This window comes from Montipora foliosa, chromosome 6 (genome assembly GCF_036669935.1).
Source record: "Montipora foliosa isolate CH-2021 chromosome 6, ASM3666993v2, whole genome shotgun sequence".
NCBI classification, from domain to species: domain Eukaryota; kingdom Metazoa; phylum Cnidaria; class Anthozoa; order Scleractinia; family Acroporidae; genus Montipora; species Montipora foliosa.
In genome coordinates, this window is record NC_090874.1 from 18,740,743 (window position 1) to 18,760,742 (window position 20,000).

General features: G+C 40.7%; 1 protein-coding gene across 3 annotated transcripts in view; it reads left to right on the forward strand.

Moving 5' to 3' along the window:
* Positions 1 to 20,000, forward strand: part of LOC138006879 (NFX1-type zinc finger-containing protein 1-like) — a 44,838-nt gene that overhangs the window by 20,453 nt on the left and 4,385 nt on the right. For all 3 annotated transcript variants that reach the window (XM_068853490.1, XM_068853488.1, XM_068853489.1), the window contains 9 exons: positions 527 to 745; positions 4,850 to 5,108; positions 5,500 to 6,162; positions 6,404 to 6,825; positions 9,090 to 9,294; positions 12,047 to 12,447; positions 12,930 to 13,821; positions 15,275 to 16,330; positions 17,715 to 17,873. In XM_068853490.1, coding sequence (XP_068709591.1) covers positions 527 to 745; positions 4,850 to 5,108; positions 5,500 to 6,162; positions 6,404 to 6,825; positions 9,090 to 9,294; positions 12,047 to 12,447; positions 12,930 to 13,821; positions 15,275 to 16,330; positions 17,715 to 17,873 — 4,276 coding nt within the window. The remainder of the gene's footprint in view (positions 1 to 526; positions 746 to 4,849; positions 5,109 to 5,499; positions 6,163 to 6,403; positions 6,826 to 9,089; positions 9,295 to 12,046; positions 12,448 to 12,929; positions 13,822 to 15,274; positions 16,331 to 17,714; positions 17,874 to 20,000) is intronic.

The following is a 20,000-nucleotide window of genomic DNA, read 5'->3' on the forward strand; positions in this document are numbered from 1 at the left end:
GAATCATGTTGAATGAGTTTAAAAGCGTTTAAACTTTGCTTCAACAACCATTCAACATTTCTTTTGTCATCGCGAATGTTGAATGAAGCTGAAGCCGTATGCACCTCTCATTCAACATTGTTGGGTATGCGCCTGCGCACTGATCGGTCCCTTGATAACGTATCCATTCTCGTTCCCAGAACTGCGATCCTCTTGGTCAGCGCCACAGATTGACATGGAGATCGAAATCCGTGGCGCTGGTCAAGAGAATCATTGGAATCAAATGTTGGTGATGTGTTGAAACCGTTTTCCCACCCCAGCAGTCAACAATGTTGAAGCAAACGTTGAAGTTGTTTGCACGGGCCTTTTAGTTTTTGGCTTGTACGACGTTGTTTGTTTCCCTCTGTGCTATGATTTTGTAACACTCCAAATATCATGTATAAATAAACGAGATGCCCGCTTCTGTTGCTCTGTCTTGTGATTGCAATATTAGTTTAGTTGCTCCAATGTGGTTAGAGTATACTATTATTTGTAATCTCTTCAACAGATTGCCAAAATTCTATTGCACAACAAGAGGGCGTGGCGTGAAAGGTCACGTAGGGGACCGATCCTTGTTGTTTGTTACACTAACCACGCCCTTGATCAATTTCTGGAGGAAATCTACGCATTTCATGAGAAAGGAATTGTTCGGGTCGGAGGACGAAGCCAAAGTGAAGAGATGAAAAATTGCAGTCTTCGGAATACCAAACAAAGGATGCTGAAAGATGTAACTTAAGACTTTCTTCTACATTTTCTGTTTCGTGTTACTGTACTCTTTTGTATTTTCCGTTGCGATGCTTATGGGCAAGGGTTTAGGACGGATAACTGCCGGATCAATGAATATTTCTTGGTCATTTTCATTGCAAAATTAAAGAAAAACACGCACATATCATGTATATGTTGCCCGGCTCCGCTCCAGTTTTATCATTTACATACAAACATACATGAGGTTGCAAACAGAAAATGTTGACTGCGCAGTGATCTGAGTTTTTTTTCCCAATAGATGAAAATTTTACCAACGTTACGCTTAAAAAAAATATGCGCATGTGCCGCATCATTAAGGTGTATTGACTGAGAAAATAATGTGCCCTGCAAAGCACTTTGAGGATCGTTCCGTTTACCTAGGTAAAAGGGACCAAACATGCTGTTTTAACTGGAAGACTTAAAATACTGTAAACAAACAGCGGCGACATATACAAACATCAGACATAAATACATCCTTTGAAATTATTTTTTAGATGACGGTCTGACACACTGTAAAATTAAGGAAACACTGTTGATCAAAGATTTAAAGCTGTCCTTAAATTAATTAATGTGTCAGCAGTGAAACTGAACTGCTTCTTTATTGTGTTTTTGCTGTTTGTTTGTTTGTTTTTTTGTCTCCTCTACAGTTACTTAATTAAAAGTTAATAAGATAGTAATCGTGCATATATATAATATCCGTCAGTGCTGAGGATGTATATAGAAGCGTACGAAACGTCATCAAGTAAAATATAATTTCAAAGGAAGCTTTTGTGTATGATGCTTACTGTTTGTGTATAGACCTTGTGACGGTTTCTGGCGCCATATTGGTTGGGGGGGGGGGGGGTTGGGAGGCGAACGCACAGTGAATGTATGGGATTTTGGCCGTATTCAAACCTCCATAACTCCGCTACAAAGCGGCATATTTAAAAAAAATTAAAACATTTTAAGTCATTTTATTAATATCATTCACTCAAAGGAAGATTAGATCATTGCACAAGACCGAAGGAGGCTCGAAAGGGTTTTTAGCTGTGCGCGCACGTAACCTACACACGCCATAACTACGAAACACACGTCAGTGACCACGTCAGCTGAATGAAAAATTCTGAATGAATCAAATTTATATCAAAACGATCGTGCGCAACACACCGGAAGTGAAAATACGGCGTAAAATCGCGCAAACTGAAAATAAATCCCGCGGAAAAAAATTGTCTTTATCTCGAAATTTTTCCTGATGACCTATCTTGATTTTTTGCATGTACGTATCATTCACGATGGCATTTCAAATAAAAAAGTCTCGGGGAAAGTTATCAAGTACAATTTACTGTAAACTATAAAACGCCTTTTTTCAATGTATCTTAAATTCTACCGAATAACTTTTTGTCATACACTCTAAGAAGTTAAAGAATTTAGGGAGCTTTTCAACAAAGAAATAAAAACGGTAGGTGACCGACTTAGTTTGTCAGATAATTTTCAAAAACTGAAATTTAGAGGGCCTTTTGTGTGGACCTGGCGTGTTGCAATGGTAAACGATATGACTTCATAAGTGCCCTTGAAGTATTACCCAACAAGAGAGTCGCAAAGATATATATAGCTTGCCTACACTATGGAATATCCTTCTTTGGTATCTTTCATCGTTTCACAAACACTAAAGCAACGAAAAACCCTTTCGAGCCTCCTTAAGCAGCAGACGTTCGTGAGCCATGGACTGCGGCCTGAAGTTACTAGCAAATTTGTTTTTCCTACTGCGCATGTCATCACGTATGTCTATGGCAGCGCGGACGCCAGAACAGCATGTTCAAGGTTCTCTCCAGAACGTCCGTCTCTGAAAACATTTAGGTACGATATTTTGAATATATATATATATATATAGAGAGAGAGAGAGAGAGAGAAAATGTAGGAGAGAAACCCTGACAATGCACACCCCAAATAATCAATTTTTAAGAATAAATGTTTGAAAGAAAATTTGCCCTGAGCGGGATTTGAACCCACGTCCCCCCATTACTAGTCGGGTGTGATCACCACTACACCACCAGGACAACCATGCTGGCAACACAGCCATCGAAGAGGTGATTTACGTGGTTAAGGCGTGGGCCTCCCGGGAAATTTTCTTTCAAGGTGACAAGGTAGGGGAGCCTATAACTTCACTTGAAACCCAACTAAGGATCAAGTTAATGATGCACGACCGTAGTCAACTTAGCGGATGACAAGGAAGGATCCTTGTCATCCGCTAAGTTGACTACGGTCGTGCATCATTAACTTGATCCTTAGTTGGGTTTCAAGTGAAGTTATAGGCTCCCCTACCTTGTCACCTTGAAAGAAAATTTCCCGGGAGGCCCACGCCTTAACCACGTAAATCACCTCTTCGATGGCTGTGTTGCCAGCATGGTTGTCCTGGTGGTGTAGTGGTGATCACACCCGACTAGTAATGGGGGGACGTGGGTTCAAATCCCGCTCAGGGCAAATTTTCTTTCAAACATTTATTCTTAAAAAAAAAAAAAATATATATATATATATATATATATATATATATGAGGCCCAGAAGGCCGAAACAATACTGTCTGCAGTTATATATATATACAATATGTATACAATGTGCCCTCCCGGTTGTTACCATAATGGCTTTATGGCAACTCCTGAACTTGGGCACAGGATGTACGGTTACACATTGTTGGATTGCATTGTGGAGTCACAAGAGTGCTCAAACTGCAGGCAGTGAGCGAAGCATTATGCCAATAGTGAACACCTATTATGAGGCTCTCCACCCAATCCAGAGAGTGCTCAAACTGTATGAACAGTGAGCGTAATATACAATATGTATACAATGTGCCCTCCCGGTTGTTACCATAATGGCTTTATGGCAACTCCTGAACTTGGGCACAGGATGTACGGTTACTCATTGTTGGATTGCATTGTGGAGTCACAAGAGTGCTCAAACTGCAAGCAGTGAGCAAGCAGTGTACAATAAGTAATTTATTGTACAGGTTTGGAAATGGAGTGGACCGAAAAACACTATCTATGTTTGGCTTCTGAAATTCGAGCAAGTCATATCTAAGTCAACGATTAAAAAAACACTTCAGCGAATCTAAGTATAGCAGCAAATCGCTGATACCTTGTGTAGCTATGATACACCGACATCTACAGTGACCAAACGTGCTGTACGGGATCGCTATGGAATTATCTCGATCAAGTACAGGAAAAAGTTAAGCACCGTAGTCTTTATAAAACAATTTACAACAGCATTTGTTATCATGGAGATTTCGGGAACCGGTCAGCCAAAACGTTGTAGCGACAAGGGTATTCTGTCCCTTTTAGAAGCATGCAAAGCGCCCTTCAATTTTAGAAGCAACAGTTCTCTGGGAGCATCTGAAGACCTGAGGTAATTGAAGAATGTTAGCCAGGAGTGGGATGTCGCTTTTCTCGATGCGAGACTTGTACTTACACTCGGGCTCTTGAATCCTGTCAAAGGCAAAGGGATCGTTCTCGTTGTAGGTAAAACCTGAATTTTTGGAGGTGTATTCTTCAAGCAAGAGAAGTAGTCCTTCTTCAAAAATGTATCCTTGTTCAAATCTTAAGAAAAGCACGTCTCTGACCTCTTGAAATCCGGTCATGTTTACTGTCATTAACAGAAAGGACGGTCGTCCTCCCGCGGAAGCTTGACTTCAATTTTGGCGCCACGAACCCCGTCTTCGACCACGTTTCCCTGCGATAGAGGACGCCGTCTACTGTTAAGATCTCTATTCTAGCTTTTCACAACCGTCAGACCTAAAAGGATTTACAATGGTTCAAAGTCGGCAAAATTCTCATGCATTCACTGTAATTTAAGCCGCGTTTGCCCCCCCCAACCAATATTGCGTCAAAGACCGTGACAAGGCCTGTTGTTTCTGAAGAAAAAAAGTAATTAATCCAAAGAAAAAAGGAGTGATTAAAATACTTGAAAGCAATTGAATTGGTCTTTTTGACTGCCGTTGCTTTATCAATTCTTAATTAAAGAAATATTTATTTTGTTGAAAATTATCACATCTAAGAACAGCCCGGCCCTTGCACATATGTTAATAAGACTTTCTACAATTTTTTCGGATAAACTTAGAGGAAGATGCCAAGAGGTCTCATGCAAAGATTTAAAACGGTCAAAGACACGATGGAAAGACTTTCGCGAGAATTTCACAGTCACAGCGAAATGATAGAAAGGCTGACAACAAATATCATCAATGAAGAAGATCTTAGGTTTTCCACAAGCTGGACTCAACGGCATTATCAAAACTTGAAAAGCAGAATGGAGGGAAGTAAATCTGTAATGTCCCACTGGCTTGGGGTCCCTGTGGAACCACCCGATCCTTACGAAGGAGGTAAAGTTGAAAACGCGCCTTGCTTGTGTTTCTTTATATTTCATATACAATTTGGGAATGCATTTGCGCGCATATTTTGGGAATTTAGGAAGTTCTGACGCATCAGGTTGCATCTTGGCGGTTGTTCCCCTTAAAAATTTGCTTGTGTTTCCGCCATTTCGAAAAGCACACAGCTGGAAGAGGATAGGGACGAAGGGACTGTCCTTCTCTCACTCATCCCTCTGTGAGTCTCGCTGTTCAAAATGTCAGCCGATAATTCTTTCCAAAACAAAAATACGCCAGCCCTGCTTTGCAGGCTATTTATGAAGGTGTAGTTGTAGTTCATTTCAGATCTATAGGTCTGGAGTTAAATAGGCCATCTTATTCTGTGTTTCTATTCTCTTATTAACAGTCTTTGGCAAACCTCTTCTCATGTTTCCCTTTAACCAAGCATGCTTGAACATGGAGTATTTTTCGAAACAACCATTGGCCTTTATGTCCTCTGATCTCCGACTTGCACCAGGTGCGGATGGTTCACCGGGAGGCTCTATTGAACTTTGTGGGCACTTTAACTCTTTCATCGAAATTCCAAATTTTGAATGTGGCTACGCGGATGCTGGAAGATCCATCACCATACTAGCGTTTGTTTATCCTACTGGAGGTTGTGGGCCAATAATATGCTATGAGGTACATGGCTTTGGCTTACAAATATGGTGTGAACAAGCCGGATTCAACAACGGGATTGGGACATTAACAGCTTGGTTCGTGCGAAGAGACTTAGCAGTAGCTCTCCCCATCAGAAGAACCGTTTTACAGATCAATATGTGGAATTACATTGGGGTGTCGTACGATCATGGGTCGGGAGTGGTGCGCCTTTGGCACAATGGAAATGAAGTGGAAGCCATCTTCATCGGCGAGAATTTTTACTTGGCTACGCAATTCCCTATTCGAATTGGAGCGGTAGCAAATCCTTGGCAAAATACTTTCTTTACAGGAAGAATATCTCATCTGCATATCTATTCCGAAGCGCTGGGGATTGAAAATATTCGAGCAGTTGGATGTATTTCTCAAACCAGTGAGTATTTTTACATGAAGAAAAATGATCATGTTCTTGCATGAAAAGTCTTAAAAGCCAGGCCAAAGATACATGAGCTTGTTTTTAAGGCATCCTTTAAAAATGTCGGATCTAAAAAAAAAAATGTCATGCAAAAGACGATCTGATTCTGAAAAACTTGTTTTGTTCAGGCTTTTTCAGTTTCCAATGTATGTTGAATCTCATCCTTTAACATTCTCTACAACAACTTGCATTTGAATAGGAGAGTGCAAGCCTAATATGGAGATGTTTGGCACAGCTGCTAAAGACGAATTGGACAAAAGCATCATCGCATCTGAAGGTTTTGATGATGAAGAAGAATCGGAAGTAGATACATCAGGGAAAGCCCAAAGAGTACCTGACGTCAGATTTGAGGCATACGTCATGCAGGATCAAAGGATTCTGGACAGTGACGATGACGTTATTAGGTTTAACGACAGACCAAGGGAAGAGGAGCAGGTTTTAGCCGAGGATGTATTAGCAGACAACCTTGAGCTAATGCAGATAGCGAAAAGCGTGTATGAAGGCCCACAATTAGGTGGTTGGAAATTCCAAAATCGCTCCCGGGTAAGGCAGAAGATTAAGAAAATTATTCGGAGAGAACTTGGAAAAGAGGACTTAATGAGTGAAGAAGAAGCTTTTAAGGTGAGGTGTTGAAACGTAAAAGATCTGCGTTGTTGAACATGTTCAGTTGTATTAAGGTTTAAAACCCACCCATTAATTTTCGCGCGCTTTTAGTCACGCGGTGTAAAATCACAGGACGGATATTAAACGATTACTCCATGAACGTGCGTTGGATCAAATAGTAAGCACGTGAAATTGTTCTAAAAGGCAAGGTGGTACATTCGAGTTATGTTCGCTAAAATAATGTTTACGAATGTATCACCTTGTCTTAAAGAAAAATTTCACGTGCTTACTAAATGTTCTCAGTAACAACTTTGATTGCCTAATTAATGAGATGCTTTTTATAAGAAAACTTAAACTATCCCTAAACGTGTAAACGGACTCGATTCGCGCAAAGGTATTCACTTTAAGAACTTGTGATCCTTTGTTATTATGCTAATTCGCAGTGACTATAGAAATCAATTATTCGCATTACTTACTCACTTTGCATTGCGAATGGTGTCATGATGACGCCGAAACGTGGGCTTTTAACGTTAATATTCGCTTGCTTATGTTTTAAGAAATCGTTTTTGATCAATGATAATGATAATGATGATAATAACACCTTCATTTGACCATGTTAAAAGAAATGTACAATTATGGAATTACAAATTGGTAAAATGGTAATAACAAAATTTATCACCTAAAATGGGTGCTTAGTTATGTTATAATGCCCTAGACCTGGGTAAAAAGCTGTTCTTTTGTCTATTTATCCCTGAAATGGGAACTAATTTCCGACAATTTGTTCTTAAGGAAGCTCGAAATTATAGTTTCTTCTTTTTTCAAACAAATAAACCTATTCCGTCCTTACTTACGGTCAAGGTAGTCATATTAAGACGAAATTTGGCGAGAGTATTAAGTGCCCATCATAGATTTCTCACATCACATTTTTCTCCAAAGTAACGTTACTATGACAACGATATAAGGCATTTCTTTGAGCCTTAAAATCAAGATACTGTATATTGTCTTTTTTGAAAAAACGGGACGGTGAAATCTTCCCATTCAGCGTTACCAGATAATGTTAGAAATAATCTCTAAAATATTTAAAATTCAACAAAATCTTTAGGTCAGTTTTTCAGAAAAAATCACTTTTTTGAAATGTCTCTAATTTTTTTTTTCAATAAAAGAACTTTAAATTTGAAAGACAAACGTTTTAAATTAATCTAAGCTAACATGCAAAAAATAAAATCAAAATTCACCGTCCGGAAGCAGAAATATAAGCGATTAAAGTTGCCAATTTAGGAAAAATGAGGGGGTTACAAGATCAACATTTACGCATGCGTCACCCAATCATTCGAGTGCACGCGCGAGTGGAGCTACAGGCCAACACAAACGGATTTAAGGGACCATTAAACCGTTTTTGTACAATTTTCGTAGTTTTCGTGAATAGGAGATGTCTGTTTATATTCCACATATATATGAATTAGAAGAAAGGTGATCGAAATTAGCGTACATCTACATCTACATGTAGATGTAGATGTAGATGTATTTGTTTATTTTCTGGTGACCCATTTTGAATCATGAGCTGACACTAGCAGCTTTTAGAATTGCGTGTGTCGCTTACGCGCGCGCGCTAAGCTGAAAACCCTTTCAAGCCTCCATAAGTAGTCGTCACAATTAAGAAATAGAAAACATGTACCGTGTCTATATCGAGTTATAGAAACACGAGTGAAAGTTTGGGAGAACGAAAAATGCTGTGGGAACACGAGCCGCAGACGAGTGTTTCCACAGCTTTTTCGAGAAAAAGGAAAACAACTTGTTAACTCTAATTTTCAAAATGTAACTTCTCTTTGTTTGCGCCATCACTACGTCAACAGCTCGCGCTAGTTCTTTGTCTCCATCGAGTAATAGAAACACGATTTTTAACCAATCAGCGCGCGTATTTTCTTAGGACTGTTTTCTAATTTTTGGTAACAGCAGCTCTGTTGTGTAGGTGGTGGCAGTTATCATTTCTGATCTTATGCATGTCTTTAGTAGTAGCTTCGTTTCTTCTCGACTCGAAACTTAAGACAGTGAGAGAGAGAGCTTCATATTAGCCATCCCTGTCCTCATCACACGCACATTCTGAGGTCGGACGCATTATTGACCAATTTTTGATGCCGGTTCCTTTGCGGAAAAAATCATCGTCGCTTAATTAAATAAGAGACAAGGAATGAAAGCTGTAATTTACAATTTTTCTCTTTCTGTTAACATCAGATCAAGATGTTGTTAATTGCAATCATTGAACTGCATGAATCTCATTTTAGGTTGATGATGTATGGAATTTGGTTATGGAAGACCGCTGGCGCCTATATCGGAGATGGGTCAACGATGCTTTGGAGAATTGTCACAGAAGTATCACCGAGTTGCAAGAAACCTTTGAAGCAGAGGCCAGTAACCTAAAACGTTTAAAGGAAGAAGAAGACCTGTATATCCTCAATAACGCAGATGTCATCGGCATGACAACCACAGGTGTGTGATTTTGAGAGGTCTCTCCTTAATCATGCATGTAGAATTAATTATTTCTACATTCTTGCCATATCTTTTAGCAGTGGGTCGTCATGATCAGATCCTGCTTTTAGAAAATTGCAAATACCCGAGCGCGTCGAATATACGCTTAATAATATGTACTTCTCTCTTTTTTATTGTTTTTCCCCAAAACGCAGCATTTCTTTTGCCAAAGTTCCCTTTCTAACCTCAATTTCCTCGACCTGCTCGAGCTCATAGTTCTATGCCAGGCCCCTATGAGTTTCTTGTTTGCCTCCTTTTCCTCACCTCTAACGAAGTCAAAACTCTGTTCCTCTGTAATACAAGTGCAAGTGGCAAGTGGATGAGCTAACATGATAAGTTGTCTGGTCACATTTGAAATTTGGTCTGGACAATACGAATTAATTAAGCAGACAAAAAAGAGCTACCATAACAACAGTTACATCACGCATTGAAGTGCACTGCACGAAGAAGAGTAACGCATCTTCGTAATGATTGGTATATGGAACAGCGTGCGTTGCCTTTAATCGCTATGCATATGCAGACCTGGTACTTCCGTCTAGAATGGTGTGTTCAAGTTTCGCAGGATGAAGTACCGCCAGCAGTGATGATTTCATCGAAGGACAATTTCCAAGGCCTGGTTTATCGTTCAACAGAACATAAGCCGAATAAACACACACTCTATATAGCTACAACAAGTAGCAAAATTAGTGGATTGGGGCGTTAGTAATTTTCTTATTATCTCCCACACTGCAGCCTCCTCCCCCCTTATCAATGTTGCTAGCAATACAAAAAAATGCTGATAACTTAAAAGGGGGAGAGCGAGGGGGGAAGTGGGAAAGGTTGGATACGTCGAGTATTGGAAGCTAGAAAAGGTGTTTTTTCAACGGGAGTGTCTTATCAATTTTGCAACCAGTTGTAACTGATAATTTGAGCACAAATAGTTCAAGAAGCAAGTTGTGTAAGTAACATTGGAAGCCTTTGGTTGCCTACAAAAGCCTGAACTTTCAACGATCCCCGTGTCACGTTGGATATGCGCCACAGTGCTCTGAATGTATGGTACAAAGGAAAAATAATTTTAAGAACATCTTCGGCAATGGTTTCAAGGTGTTTGGAATCACTAATGAAATACGATGAACGAGTTTTTGGTATAGCTTGTCGTACAAGTGGCTGACTATTGTTTCCGGTTTCGACTTTAACTTACATAAAAAATAGCTGCAGAGTGCGATAAAAACGCTCTCCAAAATTACAAGAGATTTGGATACCGCACTCAAATACATTTTCATCTACTCTTTTATTGCGTATCAAAACACATCCACGTGAAGTGGTATACATTCTGTGATTGGTGGACTTGAGTGATGAATTATTAATGAATGTGAGAAGTACCTACGAAAAAATTCTAAGCTTTTCTTACCTATTGGCAATTATTAGATTTCGGTATATGCAGCTTTGTATCTTGAGGAGCAGAGTTTACAGGACACTTTGCCACGTTTATTGTCTGTATTCCCAGAGAAGCCCTCTTGATTTCGTGATGCTTATTGAAATAGGCTTGCACCTCTTTTCTTTCATAGGTACCCCAACCTTTGGCTGATAGTCACGTCAGAAGTTGCAACTCCGTGAACGCAAAATATCGCTTGTTCGTTAATTTTTCTTTTCCCGGAATTGTGTCCCACATAGAGGCTAGCTTTCTTTCTTAAGCTCATTAATAATTCATGGTGTTATAAGCCAACCAGAGTGCCCCATTCGGGTCAGGTGGATGACTGTAAAACTCAATGAAACACCAGTTAAAAATCACTAGTGATAAATTTTTTCTTAATCTGCATATTCATAGCTTACTCTAACAAAGCTTAACATGAATCATACTCTTTAAAAACTCCACCAACTTCGACTATAGGAAGCTTGACACTTCGCACTCGTAGCGAATCCTCACAAATGCCTACTGTCCACTTATTTTTATATTTGGTAGACTTCGGTACTGGGTACTACTCTCTCTACTCAAAGTTCTTCTTCCTCGATTGTTTTCGGGAAGCGAAACCTTCCTTCGGCCATAGCATGACAGCTATGTAAATCGCTTCACGATCAAGTTCACAACGCTTTTGGAATACGTATTTGGTGCAACTATTGGATAATTATAACCAAGTGCTTACAAATACAATGAAGACCGATTGAATACAACAAATCACACATACAAGGCATTTTAAAGTTAATGGGAAAAATACAACACTGCATAATTTTGTATTGTTTCTTTAGAGAAGTAATTTTCAAAACCTCGTGCTTCGGGTTTCATCAGATTCCCAAACGCTTGATAACAATAAAACCACGCGGCTTGCGGCCTCGTGGCTTCAAATGTTTTCTCACGTTTGGAAACCTGATGAATCCTCGCACTCGTTTTTGAAATAGTACGTCTCCGCCAGAGCTGACGACAGTCTCAAAGTGTGTCCAATGCCAAGCTCATTTGTGACTGTGATGGGGAGCCCACCCATGCCATAACAACACTCTTATCTAATTCACTCTTATAACAATCCTTGGATTTTATCCATGTGACGAGACGGCCATGTTGGTGTACAAAAAATAGAAAATGGTTCCACAGGTTTTTGCATAATAATAGAGTCAAATTCCCAGAAGACATTTTACGGCATTGTTTCTGTACACAGACATGGCTGCCGTGACGTCAAGTGAAAACCCCCAATACATTCTGCTAATGGGGGATCCTTTCGGGCTTTTTTTTCCCGATTAGGTGCAGCACGCTATCAAAACGTGTTACAGGAAATACAGCCAGCAATAACAATCGTAGAGGAGGCCGCCGAAGTGTTGGAGGCTCATATCATTACATCACTGACTCCGGGATGTAAACACTTGATTCTGATTGGTGACCATCAGCAATTGCGTCCCAATCCTACGGTCTACGATCTTCAGATCAATTTCAACTTTGATGTATCTCTGTTTGAACGAATGATAAAGAACGGGTTGGAATTTGCGAGGCTGTGTCTACAGCACCGAATGCGGCCGGAAATCGCCAAGATGCTAGACCATATTTACGTAGACCCAAAATTAGAAAACCACGATTCTGTTTTGTCGTTTGAGAGCATAAAAGGGGTGGAGCGGAACCTGTTTTTCGTGGAACACAACGAGCAAGAGGTAAATCATCTCACAAGTGAAGTAAAAATGATTGGTCTACGTCCTGCAATGCTTTACTTTTTTTAAGACGGGTTTCTAAATAAGCCTTGACTGAAATTCTGTACAATGGTTGTAAAGAATAATATTGATAGTTTCATAAACTCTTTAATTCAATTGAACATGGATTTATGTACGCGATCGGATCCTGTATCTAGTTAATTGTCTTTCAGTAAATAAGATTGCCTTAAAAAAGTACACTAGTGACAAAGTATCTGCCGAAGGACAATGCGCCTTTTTGCGTTGCTGCATATTTTTACCGCGTCTTTTCTTGTGAGCTTATAATTCGATCAATCACTGTAGCGGAGAGAGTTAATCACTCACCTTCGATCCAGTTTGTTGGTTTCCAGTTTGTATGTGAAAGGTGCCGCAATAACAGTTAATGGGCTGTGCTGTTTTTTACTGGTCACCAATCTGATTCTGTGCCTTTCATTTCACTTTCGCAGGATTTCGTTGCTGAGGGAAAAAGCAGATCTAATGTTCACGAAGCTAAATTTATGACGGCGCTATGCCGTTACCTCATCCAACAAGGCTACTCACAGGGACAGATAACCATTCTAGCAGCCTACACTGGACAGCTCTCTAAGCTGAAACGCGAAATGTCATCAAAAAGAGATTTATTTGAAGGAGTTCGTGTTACGGTGGTGGACAACTTTCAAGGGGAAGAGAATGACATCATTCTGTTATCACTCGTGCGTAGTGACAGAAGCGGGTTTCTAAAGATCGCTAACAGGGTCTGCGTCGCTTTATCCCGAGCTCGGAAAGGCTTCTTTATCATCGGGAACGCAACACTCTTGGCCCGTGAAAGCCCCTTGTGGAAAAATATCTTTGAAGACATGCGAGAACAGGGAACAATTGGAAGAGAGTTGAAGCTGACCTGCCAGAATCATCCCAGAAATGTCATAAGGGCATCGAGAGCTGAAGATTTTGACGGTGCCCCAGAGGGAGGGTGCATGAAGCCGTGTGGAAAAGAGCTAGAATGCGGTCATACTTGTACATTTGTGTGTCATCTCATTGATCGCGAACATGAAGGCAAATTCCGTTGCCAACATCCTTGTTCTAAAATTATATGTGCTCTTGGGCACAAATGCCCAAAATGCTGCGGCGATGCATGTGGTCCTTGCGAAGTAAGAGTCAAAAAGATCATTCCAGGTTGTGAACATGAGCAAAACGTCCCGTGTTCCGTAGATCCTGCTGGCTTTAAATGCAGGAAGGATGTTTCAAAGGAAGCAACGATTTGCGGTCACGTCAGTCGTGTACCATGTTATTTAAAGCCAAGTGACATCAACTGCAAAAGGCCTTGTAGGAGTAAATTACAATGTGGCCACCGATGCATCGGTAAGTAGTATTGGCCATCTCCTTTTATCAACTTGCAAAAGTGCCATGTCTCGATAATTTCAGTCGGTAATCACCTGAACCAGGAGCTTGCAACTCCAATTCACATTTTCACAGATCAAGCTATATTAGACGAGTTCTTACTGCATTTTTTTATAATTCTGCGGAATCTCACCTTCAAGCGCTAAGCGCCAAACTGTGTTTTGGCTTCCGTCAATCAAATTTCCGAACATAGCCGGGAATATCGACTCCTCTTCCGGAAAGTAAATTGGAGTTTTTGTTTAGTTTACAGCTCGAGCACCATCATGATATGTTTTTGGAAATTGTTCAGTAAAAAGATTCGTACACTCAGATTCAATCGGTGTCGAGTTCGAATGCACGAATGTTAGTTTTGTCACACATCAATTGATTTCGTCATCTGTGGTTGGCATCGGAAGTTTGATTTATGGAAGCCAAAACGTAGTTTGGCCGTTGTCCCTTAAAGATGAATTCCGCAGAATTATAGACATCGCATTAAGTAAGAATTGGCGGGCTTGCACGAGTGACCATTCTTAATCCCATGGGTAATAATTGCTCATTCAAGATTTCAGTTGTGGTTACCTGGAAATATCTGGTTTCGCAGGTAAATCAATCTAAAAATAACTCGGTCTGTGAAAACGCCATTCCACAAATACAATGAAGTTGTACGTCCCTAGTCATGGGCTCCTGTCTGAACCAAGTAATACTGGTCTAGCTCCCACGAGCCCCTTGTATTTCAAAGCGAATTAATTAAACTTAGCTGGTAATCGGAAGGTTCTTGGTCCAAACCTATGAGCATTCGAGTATTTTCCGGATATCCCCAGGTAATCTCATCTAAACTAATTAAACAGGCCCTGCTAATCTCCCTTCCTTGCAGTCAAGTAGGGACTGAATTGCCATGGGCGCAGGTCAACGAGATATTTTTTTATTAATGGGCCGAACGCATAGATAAGGCGCGGCGCCTCTGGAGACAACTATACGGTCCGTGTAAGATCTCGGAGCACAACACCGCAGCCAGGTGTAATTAGCTGGGACTCGACTTTAGTGTGGGAAGGAAAACCGGAGTACCCGGATAGAAATCTAGCACTTCACGTTACACTACCCGGAAAAAAGTCTTGGAGTCAGATTGAGATTGATTAAAATCCCGCCCAAACAATGATCACAGAGGTGGAAGTAGGAAGTACAATCGGAAGTGGACGCCAAACCCTTCCAGCCGAGCATAATTCTTACATAAACTTGTCTTGTGGCTTAGTCTGGGCAAAATGCCATCACGGTGACAGCTGTACGCTCCTGGTGAAATTTCCCCGAGATTCCTAAGAAATTAAACTCATCAATCTAAGTATCAAAAAAAGATTGGCTTGGTTCCATACGCTTGACAATAATCGTATACTTTGATGCGATTAAATTCCACGATACAATTATTTTTACTGATCCACAGGTGATTGTCACCGATGCCAACAGGGCCGCCTCCATTTACCTTGCGATTCCAAATGTGATCGCGTCCTTGTTTGCGGCCATACATGTACGGCAGACTGTTCACGGGTCTGTCCACCTTGTTCTGAGAAATGTGAGAATTACTGTGATCACCGTATTTGCAATAGAAATTGTGGTGATCCTTGTGAACCTTGCAAAGAAGAGTGCAGCTGGCAGTGTCCACATCACAAATGCACAAATCCTTGCAGTGATCCATGTAACAGACCGAGATGCGACGAACCATGCGAGATGAAATTACCGTGCGGCCACTTATGTGTCGGTGTTTGTGGCGAGAAATGCCTTAAACTGTGCCGAGTTTGCAATGAAGACGCTGACTGCTTCAAGGGGTGTGACCCTCGAGCGATGTTCGTGGAGCTAGTAGACTGTGGCCATGTGTTTGAAGTTAATGCAATGGATAGGCTCATGGATCAGAGAGAGGCCGAGGAAGGGCAAAACGGCGATGTCGAGATCAAACACAAAAGATGCCCAAAGTGCAGTAAGCTGATTCTATCGAGTCGAAGGTATGGGAAGATCATCAAGCAGAGTCTTGCTGATTTTGACTCTGTCAAGCGCCAATTTCTCATCTCAGATGTAGCTGACAGTGGGCAGATCAACACGATTTTAAACCAAGCTCGAGAAATCAGGGAATTTAGAAACAATGCTCATGAAATCGTACAGGCAATCACGGAGGGTCGTGTAATTTCTGAGGAGATAATCAAGCGGCAAAATCAAGTTATCTTTTTGAAGTTCCTTGATGCCATGTATAGTGTGTCGAAGAGGAACAGAGACAACGCACTTATGAACAAAATCCATAGTTTGGAGTCTCGAATAATGAAAGCAGTTCATTGTTTTAGTAAGCAAGAAACAGAAGAATTAGTGGAAGAAATGTCCAGAGCAAAGCTGTTAGTGTGTTTTAAGGATTTAATGACGAGTCTAGAACAAAGATCCATTACCCTCAGCCCTGAAGACAACGCTTGCGTCATCTCTATGCAGGATGCACTGGAATCAGAAATAGAAATTCGTAAGTATAGTTACTAAATTATCAATTACGGGAGGCCTCTACGGGACCCTCACTTAACATCGCAAAATCTTGGCCGTCCACTGAAAGTGAAAAAGGAAGGTTGGCGCCGTAAGGCGAAAGTGTCGGGGAGGAATAGGGACATATACCCCACCCCTCCCCCGGAACATTCGGATATGAATTTTAAGTACTTTCTTTTCATTAGCCAGGAAGTATTTGAGCTACAATGGTATCTTTTTGGTAACACTTGCACAATAAATTTGAGTTTCTTTAGCTGGAATTACTTCAATTTCCTCTCTTAATGCAAGACGTCTGCAGACAACAGGTGGAGTGGATGACGGGTGGCACTGATTTCATCCACGTTTTTAGCTCTCTCATAATTGATGTTCATCAGAGCAAGCCCCGACTCCCTCTCTGTGGTCATTGTATTGCCTAAATAGGTCTTCAGGCCTACTAAAGGACCTCTCGCACTCAGCTGAACTCACCGGTAACGTACAAAGAACGCGAAGCAGCACGTGTATGTTCGGAAAAAAATGCAGGATCACATTCTCTCAGGGCGTCGTACGCGCTATTGGGTAGGCTAGCTTTCTCCAACTTTGACCCTTTGTTGTGCCAACGAACAAGTTCCACGTGAACAATATTTGGCGAGACAAGATCAACTTTGGCTTCGTTTTATTGGGACATTGTGATTGAGACGCTGTACAATAGACCCTCTCAAATTCAAAATTTTCCCTCCTTTTTCGGAATCTTGCACTGCTGTTCACCGAAAATGTGGGATCTACAATACTGTGCGAATGTATTTTACTTCTCTCACTTCTAAATTGTTGTTATCCACGCCAACGGCGATTTTTTTCCCGGCGGACAAATGAGCATTGAAAGTAGATTATTTTGTACCGCAGTCATGCGCTCAGCCCCCTATTTTTTCCCGATTACATTTGTTTTAATGAACGAAATGATATATGAAATTAATCATATATTAAACTGCGGATATGAAATAAAGTGAAGCTATGATCCGCGCAGTTGTGAACGCAATTTTAGCAATTGCGTAAAGAAGCCTGAAAAATTTAAGACTTCAACGGGGTTTAAACCCGAGATCTTGCGATGCCGATTCGACACTCTAACCAACTGAGCTGTGAAGTCATTAATCATTATGTTGGGAGCTAGTCATTTGTGGATTCATATGTTCCCATGATGAATGAATGAAACCCCCTTAAGTCTTGATATTGTCAGGCTTCTTAATGCAATTGCTAAAACTGCACTCACAACTGTGAGGATCACAGCTTCACTTAAAGTTGTTTCTTTTTGGGGGGAGAAGGGGTGAGTAAACGGGCACCCTAGGACCCGCCTGGCTACGCCCCTGATGTATTGCTTTTGTTTTCTCGTTAAGCTTGCCAGGGAAAGGAAGATTTTATGGCCGATATTGAGAGTATCAGGCAGAAGCACAAATTGCTCGCAATACACAAAATCGACTCAGAATTGGATTTAACTGGGATGATTATCAGGCCAAAGAGCATGACCGAAGGACCTTGGTACAAGTGCATCAAAGGTACTCTTAATATTTCTTACAACTTTGATACATAAACGTCTTATTTTTGTTATTGATGTATACTTATCAATGGTGATTCGAGCATACTGGCACGCTAAGAAATACTGAAAGGTGGCATTCCAGAAATTTTCGTAAAGAAAGCGAGTATATTTTGAGCCCGACAATTTTTTTTTTTTTACCTTCGAAACGTTTTCAAAATAATAGCGGGTCCTTTAGAGTGGAAGAGATGTCGCAAAATTTAAGCCAACAGTAAAGATCTTTGATTTGTGTTCTTATCCGACCTCTTTGGAGCGCATTTTACTTTTTCCTTGTTACCTGCCTAAAAGGACATTATGGAAGGAAAACGCGATTCTTCTATAAGCGCTGATTAATATTTTATTTATGTATTTATTCATTTATTATTCATCGTTACAAATGTAGCGGGGTAGAAGCAATTCTCTCTCGATGTGCTTCGCCACAGTCTTATATGGGCACATGTTCGTTGGTGTACATATCAATTCCTGTATGCATAACTTCTTAAGATCACTCGTTCGCATCCACTTTCTCCCAGTCCTTCCCTGTAGTTTTAAAGTTCTTCAAAGAGCAATTAACAATTATTCCACTAGCGCACCTTGGATATGAAGATTATTATTTTTCAGGCTTCTCTATGCAATTGCTAAAATTGCGTCCATAACTGCGAGGATCGTAGATTTACTTGTTTTCATCTATCCGCAGTTCAGTATATGATTTATTTCATATATCATTTCGTTTATTGATTCAGGAACACTAAAGCCCACAAATGACCACCTCCCGACGTCAGTAGTTTCATAGCTCAGTTAGTTAGTGCGTCGCATTGGTATCGCGAGGTCACAGGTGCACGGTGGCTCTTCGGGCCGCATAACCAGCTTTCCAGTCGGTAAAATACCTCCCCGGGAAGTATAAGGGGGGCGAAGAGGGATTAAGTCAGCATGTTCGAGTGGATGGTGCTAAGGGACTTGCATTCCCCGATCGCCATTATCCCTCTATGTTCACCAGCCGAAGTTGTTTCGGATCTACTCGGTTAAGCTTACAAAATCCCGACCGGTCTGCCTCCCGCAATTTGGATTTCTGAAAATTGTGATCTGTCTCTAACAAGTTTTCACTGGGATCCTTATCCATGAAAAGTCCCGATGGAATGGTTAATTTTCGGGAGGGGAGGAGGGAGTAATATTTATCTTCGTGGCCATTTGCTTTGGAGATATAATCTAATTGGCGCCAGTCGAGTGTCGCGGGTAAATTGGCGCGGGTCGCGGGTAAATTGTCGCAAGTAATGAATACATTGTCGCTGGTCCAGAAAATAGAAAAAATAATGATTGAACTTGATGTGCACCACTTCAACGTTTTCAATAACAATAACAAGAACGATAACAATAGCTTGAAAATTAACGTATGCTTAATTATAAGATTTTAGTTTATATATAATTATATTTTTGCTCTGACGAGCATATCTTTTTAAAAGATTCACCTCTTTTGTATGATATAATCTGAGGTTTTAGGTAGGCCGCCCGCAGAAGACTTCAGTGTTCCATAAATACCTGTTTAAGATTTTTAACTGCTGAGTGGAAAGTAGTGACAAAAGGCAAAATAGATCCGATTGTTCAGGGGTAAAGTTGACCCCTGACAGGCACCTGTCTATGACTGTCTTTGGATAGCCACGCGTTCACAGACCCGATAAAACACGTGCTGCGAGTTTTTTGAACGGCTTAAAAAACATTCCACAAAGAGCGTGTCCCTCTGGACTCAAAACAATGGTTCAAATTGTGAGAGGTGAATATTAGCATACAAGAAAAACAAGCTATGCCTTATTAGGAGGTTAACTATCAATAGAGTTATTTCAGTAGAGTTATGACTTAGAGTTAGAGTTAACTACTCCCAAAATCCTGAATTCAAGATTTTGGATGTCCAAAATCTTGAATTCAGGATTTTGGGAGTCCAAAATTAAATGTAAAGGGAAAGTACGGTCTAGGAAAAGTTTCTGTACATTACGAAAACTTTTCCCCAGGAATTCGAAAATAATTGCCGTTTTGTCCAGTTCCCTGGTAAAATGTGACAAAAGCACTTTCGTGACTTGGAGAGCGCCATCTTGGATATGACGTGTTATGACGTGGC